Source organism: Micropterus salmoides, unplaced genomic scaffold, assembly GCF_014851395.1.
Source record: "Micropterus salmoides isolate LMB-PRFRI ecotype aquatic unplaced genomic scaffold, ASM1485139v1 Ms_hic_scaffold_1, whole genome shotgun sequence".
Taxonomy (NCBI): Eukaryota; Metazoa; Chordata; class Actinopteri; order Centrarchiformes; family Centrarchidae; genus Micropterus; species Micropterus salmoides.
Window position 1 is genome coordinate 45,467,525 of NW_024040040.1, and position 12,969 is coordinate 45,480,493.

At 44.7% G+C, this 12,969-nt stretch overlaps 1 protein-coding gene across 1 annotated transcript in view; it reads left to right on the forward strand.

The window, feature by feature from the left end:
• Window positions 1-12,413, forward strand: part of gli3 (GLI family zinc finger 3) — a 92,003-nt gene extending 79,590 nt beyond the window's left edge. The window contains exons 11-15 of the mRNA XM_038730904.1: window positions 5,339-5,488; window positions 5,616-5,780; window positions 5,887-6,177; window positions 7,309-7,702; window positions 8,235-12,413. Of these exons, the coding sequence (XP_038586832.1) occupies window positions 5,339-5,488; window positions 5,616-5,780; window positions 5,887-6,177; window positions 7,309-7,702; window positions 8,235-10,621 (3,387 nt within the window). The 3' untranslated portion in view covers window positions 10,622-12,413. The remainder of the gene's footprint in view (window positions 1-5,338; window positions 5,489-5,615; window positions 5,781-5,886; window positions 6,178-7,308; window positions 7,703-8,234) is intronic.
• The last annotated feature ends 556 nt before the right edge of the window (window positions 12,414-12,969 follow it).

Sequence of the window (12,969 nt, forward strand, 5' to 3'; positions counted from 1 at the left end):
TATTTGCCGTCTTGACATTGCAATCCTCAGCTGCGGTGGTAACCCCTATCTATAATTGATATCCTCAACGCGGAATGGGCTGCCTCCCGTGTTTGAAGGGCTCGGCTCAAAGGTTGAAAATCTTGACAACTTCTTGCCCCTGTTTCAGGGGGCGGGATGAGTTAAGGTGGTGGAAGGGGAGGGGAGGATGGCTTCTTAATAGAGGAAAAGCTTGCTCACATCCTCCCCCTACTGTAGTCACACCAGGTGGCCATCTGAACAAAAACAATGTCTTCTCATTCCTCCACATATACTATCCAGCCTAACCTTGCCAAGCGGCACTTATTATCAGATTGCCGTGTAGACAGACACCAACACAATCCTTATTAGTTTTCCATTTTTCCATCTTGGAATTGTCTTTTTTTTCTTTTTCTGGCATTAGACTTTCTGATATTGCATTTTATTTCTCATTTTCTATGCACATGCAGATATGCAGAGAGATGCCAATAAAAAGTCTTCGCCTACAGAATCCCTGCCCTCTAATTCAGCAGAGCGGACGAGAAAATGCTCTTATCTCTCCACACCCCCACCCCCCTCAGTAATAGGATAAGTACAGTATTTGGACCACAGTGGCTCTGCTCACACACTGGGAGAGGTTTGGGGGTTGGGGGGGATTTCCATATAACCAAACAATGGAGCGTCCCTTCCCCCTGTACTTGTCTTCAGAAATGGCTTTGGGGGGGAAAAAAACATGATGAGAACAAACCAGTTTCTCCTTGGTTGGAACCACTTTAACCACTAGCTTTTAAAGTTTGCACATGACAGTCTTTAAACATGCTCAGAAATTTGACTGCTTTGTCGACAGTCTACTACCATGAAATAAATGTTTTTGTGAAGTATTAAGAGTACCGCCCGCACTGATTCAAATACACGATCTCCTTTGAGGTTGGTCTAATTTTAGAATTAAGCCTTTAGTACTCATTGTTCAGAAAATGCTCACCGTCAGTGTTTTACCAACATATGATGCTTCTGGCTTAATATTACTGCTGCATTAACATGTTGCATTTTTGTAGATCTTTAAGGGTGTGTTAGTTTTAATGTTACATACTGTTTAATCTACAGCAATGCATCATACTCTATAAAATAATCTTGTGGGAACCACGTATTTCTAAAAAGTTGACTTTTTATGTTAAGTTGGAGAATTTAAGTTGGAGAATTTTCTCAACCTATAATGAAGCTTAATCCTCAAAGCACCGCATTTGGAGACACATGGTTTTCACTGGACAGGAAGGGTATGAAAATTTGTAATCTGAAAAGTAACCACTACCTAAAGCTGCCAGACAAATGTAGTGGAGTACAAAGAACAATATTTGGTTCATATATGTAGTGGAGTATAATATAAAGTTACATAAAATGGAAGTACTTGAATTTTAAGTACAGTACTTGAGTAAATGTTGTTACATTCCACCACTTCTTTCCACCTTGCTCAAAAGCACTCCTGCCGCGTCCTTCATGCATATTTTTACACTCCAACATGCTCTCACCATGACATGCCACGGCGTTCCTTTATCATCTGCGTTTAAGCGCTCTCGGTGCAGCCGATAAGATAAACATCAGATCTATGCAATTTAGCTCACTTATCTGGCCTACCCAGTCAGCAAAAGCGAAGCGGGTGTCAATTTTAGTTTGCTCTATTTATTTCATTTATTACATTTCAACTCTCTGTACCTCTCTATCTCACTCTCTGCTTAGCTCCACATTCGTTTGCCTCCCCAAACCTCTCCCTCTCTCATTTTCTCTTTCATTTTCTCTCCCTCCCCTCTTTCCCTACGGAGGGAGTACTTTTTAAAGATAAGGCCTGGTGGCTTCTTTAATGTCTCTCTTGAAGTGGGCTTTTTTCCCTCACTCGGTTTTGTCGCCGGAGATGCCAACCCCACACCCATAATTCCCTAATATGGCCTTGCTCAACAATCTTATATTATTTTCTCATGGATCTATTACTGATACTTCACCATGGAGAAATCTACAAGGGAGCTATGCATTTTCAGTGCCCTTGTATGATGAAGCCATATTCATGTAAGCCATATTCTCCTCTGTGTTGCAAAGCAGGGACTGTAGAGTCATTGGATCTAGGGGACAAAAAATAAATATCACTTACATGAAATGTGTGATCTTATGTGCACATAACCTTCAACTGCTGAACCACTCCTGGCTTGCAAACTTGAGAATTCAGGTTTGGTCCTGTCATTGTGGGCCTGCTGATTTTAGAGGAGGTTTTAGACTGTATATGGAGGGTGTCTGTTGGGGTTGGTGGTCTGTATGTGTGTGTTCTCACTGCTCATCAGGCCTTTCCCGCCCTCCACAGTCTCCCATTCTGTTCCAGGTCATCTACATAGGTGGCGCTGTGATGTCCTTGTTCTAAGATGGGGAGCTGGCTCTCCCTGTGTGCAGCCTTGTTGAGGCGGCTGCTGTGCGCCTCCCCGGTGTTAAATGGAGATAAACGTGGGCGCAGTTTGAAGGCAGCCCCCTCTCTGGCTGCTGGCGCAGGCTTTAATTGGTAAAATGCAGATTTTTTTTTGATCAGGAGAAGGATTAGGCCCCTTATCTGTCAAGAGTATCTTACTCAAAGATGAAAAGACTGTGCTGAATTACACATGCCAATTCTAGCTCCCTGCCCCCTGCTCACTCACTCACTTACTCACTTACTCTCATCCTCCCTCCTTCCCTCACACACAGTTTTTCCCCCCTTTTACCTCCTCCCTCCTCCTTCCCTCCCTTCTTTGCCTTTTCTGTGCTCTTTTTTCCCCCCTCTCTTTACACAAAGCACTTCAGCAACTGACATCACAAAAGAGCATATGATTTATTAGGCAGTGTTTGATAAAGCTAAACGGTGTTGCGGGTCCCACAGCTTAGTGAAATTGCCTTGTAAACAGGCCCTCTTTTCATGCACGCTTGCATTCTAATGCATGAGGGCTATATCCCAGAGAGAGTTTGATAAGGAGACATGGAGATGGATACTGAAGTGGGCAATGCTAGAAAATAGCAAAGAAATGATAGGATTCTGTGTATTATAATAATGCGTGTGGAAATGTGTGGGTTTGAGCATTCGCATAAAGGGATGGAGAATAATTTTAAATCAGAGGCTTTCATTTTTTGAAAAACACAAGAAGTGTAAAATTGTTTGTTTGTTGCCATGTTTGTTTTTGCCATGTACCGAAGCAGCAGGGGTCTGGACCAAGAACAGTGCCTGCACCTGTGTGTATATGTATGTACGTGTGTGTGCACCTCTCATACGTCACAGACGGCGTCAGTGTCCCATGTGTACGTGTCCCTGGTGCTGCCTGTCGTGCGACTCCCTCCTAAATCCATCTTGGTGGCGTTTTTACAGTTGTTGGCCGATAAGCTGGCAGGGGGAAGATGAATAACCTGCCGCGCTGCTGCTATCAGCACCTGTTTGTCGATTTAGCCGGCCAACGGGGCCTGTCTGCTCAGCATGGAGATTATTGATTCAATAAGAATTGCCATTAGATCATGCCATTAGGTTTCCTCGGCGGCCCCTCTCCCCGTGATGTCTGTCCCCCTCTCTGTCAGCTACGAGGCTCATGCATCACACCCGTCAACGACCTCCTTCATTTATACAAACAGGGTGTGAGTGTGTATCCATCTGTGTGTGCAAGTGCGTGCATGCACTCGTGTTGTGCCAGCCACCCGCGTGATCCAGCACCATGGTGCTCTCCCATCGCTCTCAGCCAGGGGATATTGAATGCTGTTCACAACAGACCGATTGCTTGCCACAGGGATTCCCTCACAGAGAGGAAGAAAAAGAGGAGACGAGTCAGGTTTTCGGATGCTCTGACCGGGGCGGCGGAGGAGGGGGAGGAGATCAATCTTGGGGAAACTTCACTAACGTCTGTGGTCATCTAGTCCCCAATCATTTTCTGTGGAATTAGTCTTGTTTTGTCACTTTGAAATTAAAAAATGTCAAGGGAGAATAATGGGGGTCCTTTGCGGATATATTAATGTCAATTTTACTCTTTGCTTTTACTGTCGCACACTGCTGTTACTGCGCTGACTCATTTGTCGATACTCTTCCTCTGGTAGGGCTGAGAAGTGTAGTGGTTTTGGGGTTAGAGAGGGTCAAAATGTCCCAAAGGAAGATTAAAAATAGGTTTGTGGATGTCATGGTTATATGTGGGGTCTTGTTCTGGCCAGTGGGCAGTGCACTGGGAAGGTACAAAGATGCCATTGTTAAAGCAGTGTCATGTCTGGAAGGGAACTGACCCTGGGTACTTTATTTTGCTTTGGTCCTGCATGTTTTATAGCTCAACAATCTTGCGAGTAAGTGCTCAAAGAAAGCAGGTTTTCCCGAGACATTTAAGAGCATTCAAAGCCAAGTCTCTATTTATGTCCCTCCCAACTCCCTTGTTGCCATACGTCCCTCTTCATTCACCCCCAAGGTAAAAAGACTCCTCTCTGCTGCTCAGGAATGTAATAATACTAGTTACTTTTGGTCAGGATATTGTGTCTGTCTCCCTGGGTTTAAATTGCTCCTGGAAAGGCACTTCAGAGGCCACCACAGTGTTGTCTCAGAAAGAGAGCCAGATGTTGACTTCGTCCCCAGAGGGTCTATGTCTACATGACTTTTTTTCTCCTCCTAACCTCCTTCATTCCTCTGTAACATCCACCACTTACCTGGTTTTAGAAGACAGTAAGTGAGAAAAGAAGAAAGAAGACAGAGGCGAAGAAAAATAGAAGGGGATGGAGCAAGGAAACGGGTGGTGCTCACAGATATAATGCTTGGCTGGAGTTGTAAAGCCCTCGCATTTCAGATGCCTCGACTGAACTTTTGATTTCTCGCCCTATCTCCTCACCTCCCTCCCACCTCCCCTTCTTCCTAAGCCTCAGATTGGAAGTTGCCACGGCAGCACAACTGTCAGCACTTGACATGAAGGGGCGAGGGCCCAATGTGATGCGAAGTGACAGGGTTTTATTTGAAAATCCTGTTCAAATCGGACACTGAGACTCTGAGTCTGCCTTTTTTTTCCCCTCCTGTGTTTGTGTAGGTTTTAACAGAGTGAGGCAGAGAAAGAGAAAGGCTGGAAAGAAAGGAAGGAAAGAGTTAAGAGAAATGAGATGGAAGAAATTAAATTGAGAAAGTACCACATGAAAAGAAACGGAAAACAAGACAGAGAATGTTATATATTATATTTGACTCCTATGCTGCAGATTTCCTCAAGCTGAACATCAAATCAGTTCAAGGCAAAATAAAATTGCACTTCATTCTCGTGTACAGACCCAGCAAGAGCTTATAATTATGCATTGATTGCTTTAGTTAAACTTCTGTCATCTTCTTTTCTAGCACATCAACAATGACCACATCCATGGCGAAAAGAAGGAGTTCGTGTGCCGATGGGAGGATTGCTCCCGAGAGCAGAAGCCCTTCAAGGCACAGTATATGCTGGTGGTCCACATGCGCAGGCATACCGGGGAAAAGCCCCACAAGTGCACCGTAAGGATATTGCTATTTGCTCACTTGACTTAATTTATTTGCAGATGAAATGCCATTTCACATGTAACCTGATTACCTGACAGGCTGTATGAGTGATGCCCTCTTCCTCGTCTCTCTCTTCCTGCAGTTTGAGGGCTGTGCCAAGGCCTACTCCCGCCTGGAAAACCTTAAGACTCACTTACGATCGCACACCGGAGAGAAACCTTATGTATGTGAACACGAAGGCTGCAACAAGGCCTTTTCCAATGCTTCAGATCGGGCGAAACATCAGAATCGCACACACTCAAATGAGGTACTGACAAACATAATTTCACATAGGTATGCTCCTTTGACTTTACTGCTTGAATGTGGTGTTCACATGTTTCTCACAGCTCATCTCTCTCCTTTTGTTTTTTTAGAAACCGTATGTGTGTAAAATCCCAGGCTGCACCAAACGCTACACAGACCCTAGCTCCTTACGCAAGCATGTGAAGACAGTGCATGGACCGGAGGCGCACGTCACTAAGAAACAGCGGGGAGATTACCCGCGCCCCCCACCCCAGCCCCGGGAGCCTGGGGGCAACGGCCAGGGCCGGTCACCAGGGCAACTGGCCCTGGGTGGGTATACGGACCAAAGGGAGTACAACCATGCTACCTCAAAACAGGATGAATGTCTGCAGGTCAAGTCCATCAAGACAGAGAAGCCCATGGTGAGACTTTATTCAAGGTTTTATATCAGTTTTGCTGACACTCACACCTTTAACATCATTTCGATTCTTTTTCTAATGCTTTTACTACTAATTCCTTTACGGTAACATAGTAATTTAAATGTCTAATATGTAGGTTTGTGTGTGATTTAACATTGAATTTGGGGCGTGCACATTTAACACTGAAGACTTCTAATAAGGAAACATTTTCTTCTATCCAATGCTTCGGCATTTCTCTCTTTCTCTTTCTAAGGACAGTGGGTAATCAGGTGAGATAGGTATCCCTCCATATTGCATTTGTAAAATATTCTTCCACGTTTTCCTTTATTGCTCATCGTTTGATTGTTGTGGACTTTTCTCATCCCGCATTCTCATAACTGCTTGACTTTCACCCATATCACAGCAGATTTGTCCTCATTGTAGGTTTTCCTCATCCCTCATGTTCATAAAAACATTATTCTTGTCATTCTATTGCACTTTGAAGAGTGGCAATGATATTTACCAAAGGCAATGCATTTTTCTGAGCAATGCACATGCCTGTGAGGGTACTGAAACTGTGCCTGATACTGCCCATTGTGCAGCCAAATTCATTCACACAGTAAACAGGGCGAATACCCTCACAAAGTTGACACTTGATGCCAAAAAAAGTAATTCCATTATTCCTCAGTGCGACATAGTTCCTAAAATTCAGTAAACAACTTAATTAGGCACTAGCTGGTCTCACAAGAGGCATTTATCCTATTTGCCTATCCTCTGAAAACCATCCAAAACATGATTTGTCAGTCCCAAGTGGATCACAGGGGGAGGCATTACTCATGCCCCAATAATGGACAAACATGCACAATTTGTTTCTCTGGTTTGGACAACCAGCTCAAACTGCAGTGATTATGCAAGATGATAATATGAATTATCTTTCATAATGGTCAGTCATCTTTTATGAATAACTATCATTGCCTAATGTTTTAGGGAATGCATCCTTCAAAAGATTACATTTTATCATTGCTTGTTACATATGACACTTTATACCTTCCACTGTGTTACCCAAACTAAACTTAATAATAAATAAAACTGCTTTTCTTTTTTTACTTCCTTCTTGCAATCTTTTCGTCTTTCCTCCTGGTCTGCCTCTGTCAGACGTCTCAGCCAAGCCCTGGCAGTCAGTCTACATGCAGCAGTGACCAGTCCCCCGTCAGCACCTATCCCAGCAGTGGAGTCCAGCTTGCTGTGAGCGCCGGACGCTCGCCAGGGGAGGGGCTGGAGGAGGACGAGGAGAATGAGGAAAACGAAGAGGAGGCATATGAGGAGTGTGAGGGTGAGCCGGCCCCCATCATGGACTCCACAGTCTCCACGGCAACCACGGCCATGCTGACCCTACAGGCGAGGCGATGTGTTGGCCGCCCCCTGCGCTGGATGGAGCACATCAAGATGGAGAGGCTGAAGCAGGTCAATGGAGCGCTGCCCAGGCTGGGGCCCCTGTCCCCTACACCGCCCCCAAAAGGTTCCACATTACCCAACATCCTGGGGAAGGGTAGGGTTGACGTTTTTAACATATAAGTTTAATGTTGTTTGAAAAACCTTTTTCTAAATGATCTTATAATGTTTTCCCAAAATCTACAACTCTCACATATTCTCAACAGCATGTAGTATCCTTATTTCAACATGTGGTTGAGCTCATGTATACAGACTTTACACATCACCATAAATATGTGTATAAATCATGCTTTGAGAAATAAATTATCCCTAAATTCCATCTTTCCCATTTTAGTTGAAACATTCTGGCAAAACAAATGCTTAAAATGTACTGTTCCGCTAGAAAATGGTATCAAAACCACATCAAGCCGTATATCATATCAGAGAACACAGCATGTAACAATGTTTCATGGCCGCTGCCTGTTGTCTATGGCCACATCTGTTTGCGGAATCTCTCCGCACTTACACTGGCATAGCTTTTTCTTTCTCATCCTCCTGTAATCTCCCTTTCTCCACATAATTTCCGTGTTCTCTCTTATCGGTGTCCAAACTTTCTTCATTCCTTTTTCTCTGCCTGTGTTTCTTCCCAGGGTCCTGTCTGGGCAGGCAGTGGGGGGTGTCTGCTCCTCAGCCACCTGCTCATGCTGAGCTGGGCTGCACAGAGCTAACAGTGCTTAATTTGCTCCGAGACCGGCGTGACAGCAGTGGAAGTGCCACCAGTTCAGCCTACCTGAGCAGCAGTCGCCGCTCCTCAGGCATCTCCCCTTGCTTCTCCAGTCGACGCTCCAGCCAGGCTTCCCAGAGTGAGGGTACGATGGCAGCCTCCCACCATCGCCGCCTCCACAACCTTAGCTCCACCGACTCTTACGACCCCATTTCCACTGATGCCTCCCGCCGGTCCAGTGAGGCAAGCCAGTATGGAGGTGGGGCAGGAGGAGGGGGTGGAGGGATACTCTCAGGTGGGGGCTGTGGCGGTGTAGGAGGAGTAGGTATAGGAGGGGGAGGGGGGTCACGGGGGATGCTCACTTTAACCCCAGCACAGCACTACCACCTGAAAGCAAAGTATGCAGCAGCAACTGGCGGCCCACCTCCCACACCTCTACCCAACATGGAGCGCATGAGCTTGAAGACTCGCATGGCCATGATGGATGAGGGTGGTAGCAACCAGTCTTTGCCACCTCTAGTCAGGCCACATCGCTGCAGTGATGGCACCAGCGGGTACACTAATGGGTATATGGGACATGCAGGTTATAGGAGGAGGGTTCTCTATCCTGGCGAAGGACCACTGAATGGGAACCGGAGGGCCAGTGACCCAGTGAGGACGCAGGCTCGTGATATTTGCAGTCTGCCCCCAGTGCAACGCTTCAACAGCCTTAACAACCTCCACCCGCTTCCTCCTCTGTCTCATCATTCTACACCTGAAACTCGCAACTTTAGCCTGCAGAACTACACGCGCTCAGAGAGTAACCTGCAGATAGGCCTGCAGCACTCATCATACACTCCTAGCATCGCAGAACACGCAGCCTTAGAAGCCCTGGCTATGGAAGACAACGGGGAGGCTGGCCTGTTGCTTGGGGATGAGGACGTGCTACCAGATGACCTGGTGCAGTATCTCCACTCCCAGGTTCAGATGGACGGTGGCTCCTTCATGCACATTGAGGACCAAATAGCTTCTAGCCAAAGGGATACCTCACATCCATCTATGGAGGAGATAGAACCCATCCAGACTTCAAGGTTAAATATGGCCTTCCCTGGGTCCCACAGTCTCCAGCCGCAGCAGATAGTAGAACGGAAGAGCCCTAGTAAGCTTCCCATCCAGTGGAATGAAGTGAGCTCCGGGAGTACTGACAGGTCTCCTCAGAGGGACCAAAACCAGCAGACACAGTGTGGAAAGTGGTCTGGCACAGAACATGGACCCGTATCTGCGCTTTTTGGCAGGTTTGGAAACATGGTGGTCCAGCAGCAAGTGTCCCTTGATTTCCAGAACAGTTGTGCCCAGGCTAATCAGTCTCAAAGTGCTTGCTGTGTCAACCCTGGGGTGAAGCAAGAGACATCGCCTAACTACTGCATGGAGATGAGAGGTACCGGTCACAACTCAACAAACACCTTTGGAAGGCCTAACGTCTCACAGATCATCAATGGGTCTCTTCCGCAGGGCTTCAAACAGCAGGCCTCCAATGGACCTCAAAAACAGAGCCACTTCCAGCAGAACCACAACAGTAGCACCTCTTGCCAGGTTGGGAACAACCTAGTCCTTAGCAGGGCCTCCATGGACAACCTACTCAGCCTCTCCCAGGGAACTGCTCTTCATCACAATCGACAGATCCATCACCCTCGCCCACCGATCAACAGTTACAGGAACTTGGTCAGGACGCAGCAGTACCTCAACATAGAGAACTCCAGTGAAATCCAGGCTAGTCTCAACCATCAGCAACAACTGCAGAGAAGTGGGGACCACTGTTCCCTTGCGCATCAGGTATCTGGGCTGAAACTAGAGGCCCCAGACCATGGATACAGAGAGCCGGGCTTTGGTGAGTGTCTCTCTTATGAACCAGTGGATTGCAAGGCCTCCTCGTTCCCTGTCCTGGAGGACCAGTGCTTGCTGAACTCCTTGGCTGAGTCTGTTGGACAAGATGGCAGTGGCAGTGGGAACTCTGTTGCCCTTCTCTCTCCTGGTGCAGACCAGGTGACCAGCACGGTAGATGTCAATGTGCCTGGTGTATTAGATGAGGGGGTAAGTCTGGACTTTGGTGTCATGCTGGAGGATGGCTTTGACCAGGGTAGCCTGGTCTCAGGGGTGTTGAGTCCCTCCATTTTCCAGGGTCTGTCCAGGACCTCATCACGCCTGACCACCCCTCGAGCATCCGCGACCTTCCACAGCGTGGCCCCTGGCCTAAACAACATGGCAATTGGAGACATGAGCTCTCTCCTCACCACACTCGCAGAGGAGAGCAAGTTCCTGGCTATCATGCAGTAGCTGCTCTCTCTCTCAGCTTTCTCCTCCCTTAGGAAAAAAGGAAGAGAAAAACTCTGGTGTATGTGAAGATTAAGACCAAAGTGGCAATTATGAGAACTTTATTATGTACTTAAAAGTGTTGTGGAACAGGCAGTTGCCATACCCATTTATTTTGTAAAAATGTCATCCCAGAGACAAACTGGGATGTGTCAAAATGATGTATAGATAAATAGTTATATTCCTTTTATGGAATGTAGGCTATTTTTGGAAGCTCTTCTCTTTGTATTAAGGTGTGATGGTGAGCAAAAGCTCACTTCTTTAAAACAGTATTCTGTGTATTGTCACTGTTTTTGCTGTACACGCTGATGGTAAAAATGCATGTATTCAAGGTTAAACATGAACACTGTCTATATAAGTACATAGACTAGCCCATGTGCCAAGTATCTGCCATTCTGATCTCACAGGTACAAAACCGCTAAATCCATTCTTGTTACAGGTTAGACATGGGTCGTTGATTTAACAGGCCCTGATGAAAACGTTATATATCATAGGTTTTAATAAGTGGTGTATTTACATTTGTTGTCATTTTGTTTGTATGTTACTTTTGTGAATCTGTAAATGTTTCAGTGCTTCTACCAAGTGGTGTTTTTGTCAAGAGTAACTGCGGTATGGTATCGAGTCCAAAAAATGGACACATCCAAGTCTTCAAGACGTCGTAGATAGTCGTCTATTTGATATCTAAATGGCTCGATTTAGTTAGTCTGGTAAGGTACTCACAAGTGTATATAACAGTGTTTTTATATTCTGTTTGTGATATCTGATTATTGACGTTTGATTGCACGGTTGCTTGGAGTTGACGGACATTTTCTCCTTGATGATCAAAGGTCCCATTTGGTGCTTTATGTATGCTTACATGAATAGACAGAGTACTTCATGTGCCGTGAACCATTGTTGCACATTAAGACCAACAGTGGTCCACAGCACATTTCCCTCTCATGATGATAAATGCTGTAAAGTGATGTGTTTTGTTTCATAGGAAATCTGCATCTGTATTTTCTCCAAAGCTCTTAAATTCAGAATGTGTACTGCCATCAAGTATTGCAGTGACTTTGTCAACAGTGTTAGTATTGCCTTGCAGTCGTATGCGACTGAACACAGAATATTGAGTAGTTTACCTTTTATTTAGCATCAAAGCAATGAGGTACAAATTGTTTTATTGTTCTTTGGTACTTTTGTCATTTTTGTAGTTGTGCATTGATGGTGTTTTGTTTTCCAAAAAAAGTAGAAATAATTTCCTTTTGAAAGAAGGAAATCACATTGAGGTATGTGCCTTATAAGTATCTGCCTGTCAGTAAAGAGAAAGATCACTGCCAATCTTCCATTGTGAATTATAAAAAAAAATTAAAGATAAACATTTAAAGTGTCTTGTGAGACCTAAAAATAGATAAAATGACATTTATATAAGAAAAAGTCTGAATATCAGAAAAGTTAAATTGCAAAATGCATTCTACTTTTCTTTGGTTTTTCTGTTTTTTTAAGTTTTCACAGTTATTGTGCTCTTTTATATATAATGTGTAAATACAGTACCCTTTCTGTAGGTTTAGCAGAGGAAATTGGGAGTATCCTGGGGCCAATAAAGAATTGACTTTGAAAGCAGGGATTCCCAGGCCCTGGGTAGAGGCCAGACAGATATGGCTCCGAGCGGAGCTTCAAGGGCCCAGCACTGCCCCTCCGCCAGAAGAGCCACTTTGCTCTTTTATTACTGACTACAAATGTTTGTATGGTTTTAATAAAAATGGAAATTATATTTTAAGTCTCTTTTCCTCTTTTCATGCTGCTTTTGATAATATATGAAGTGTGTTGGATTGAATTATGGTTTTGCTTAGGGCTGGACTATATGGCCAAAAAAGTTTCATACCTTTCAATATCGATAATTATCACGATAAGTATCAAATCGTTATTTCTTTTGAGTTTAAAGGCTGATTTTTGCTCCTGAGTGATGGTGAATTGTTAATTGTGGTTTAAACTCTTCTTAATGGTCAACACTTGATGCCAAACAGTGGGTCACTTCACAAATCTGAGGTAGAACATTCAAAACAATTATGATAAAATCTTTGTTAACGAATATGCACGATCCTAATTCGTGTACGATTCAAGTGAACATTTATTGATCATTTGATATATCGTTATTGAATGCGATTATTATTGTTATTGTTTTATTGTCCAGCCCTAGTTTTGCTTCTATGGAGACAACAACCCAAGATTGAAGATAAACAGAACTACTTCTGTAGTTGTGCACACACTTTGTATGTTAATATAAATCAAACTGATTACCTCAAACCATCCTCATCCAAAGAAACCAAAACCAA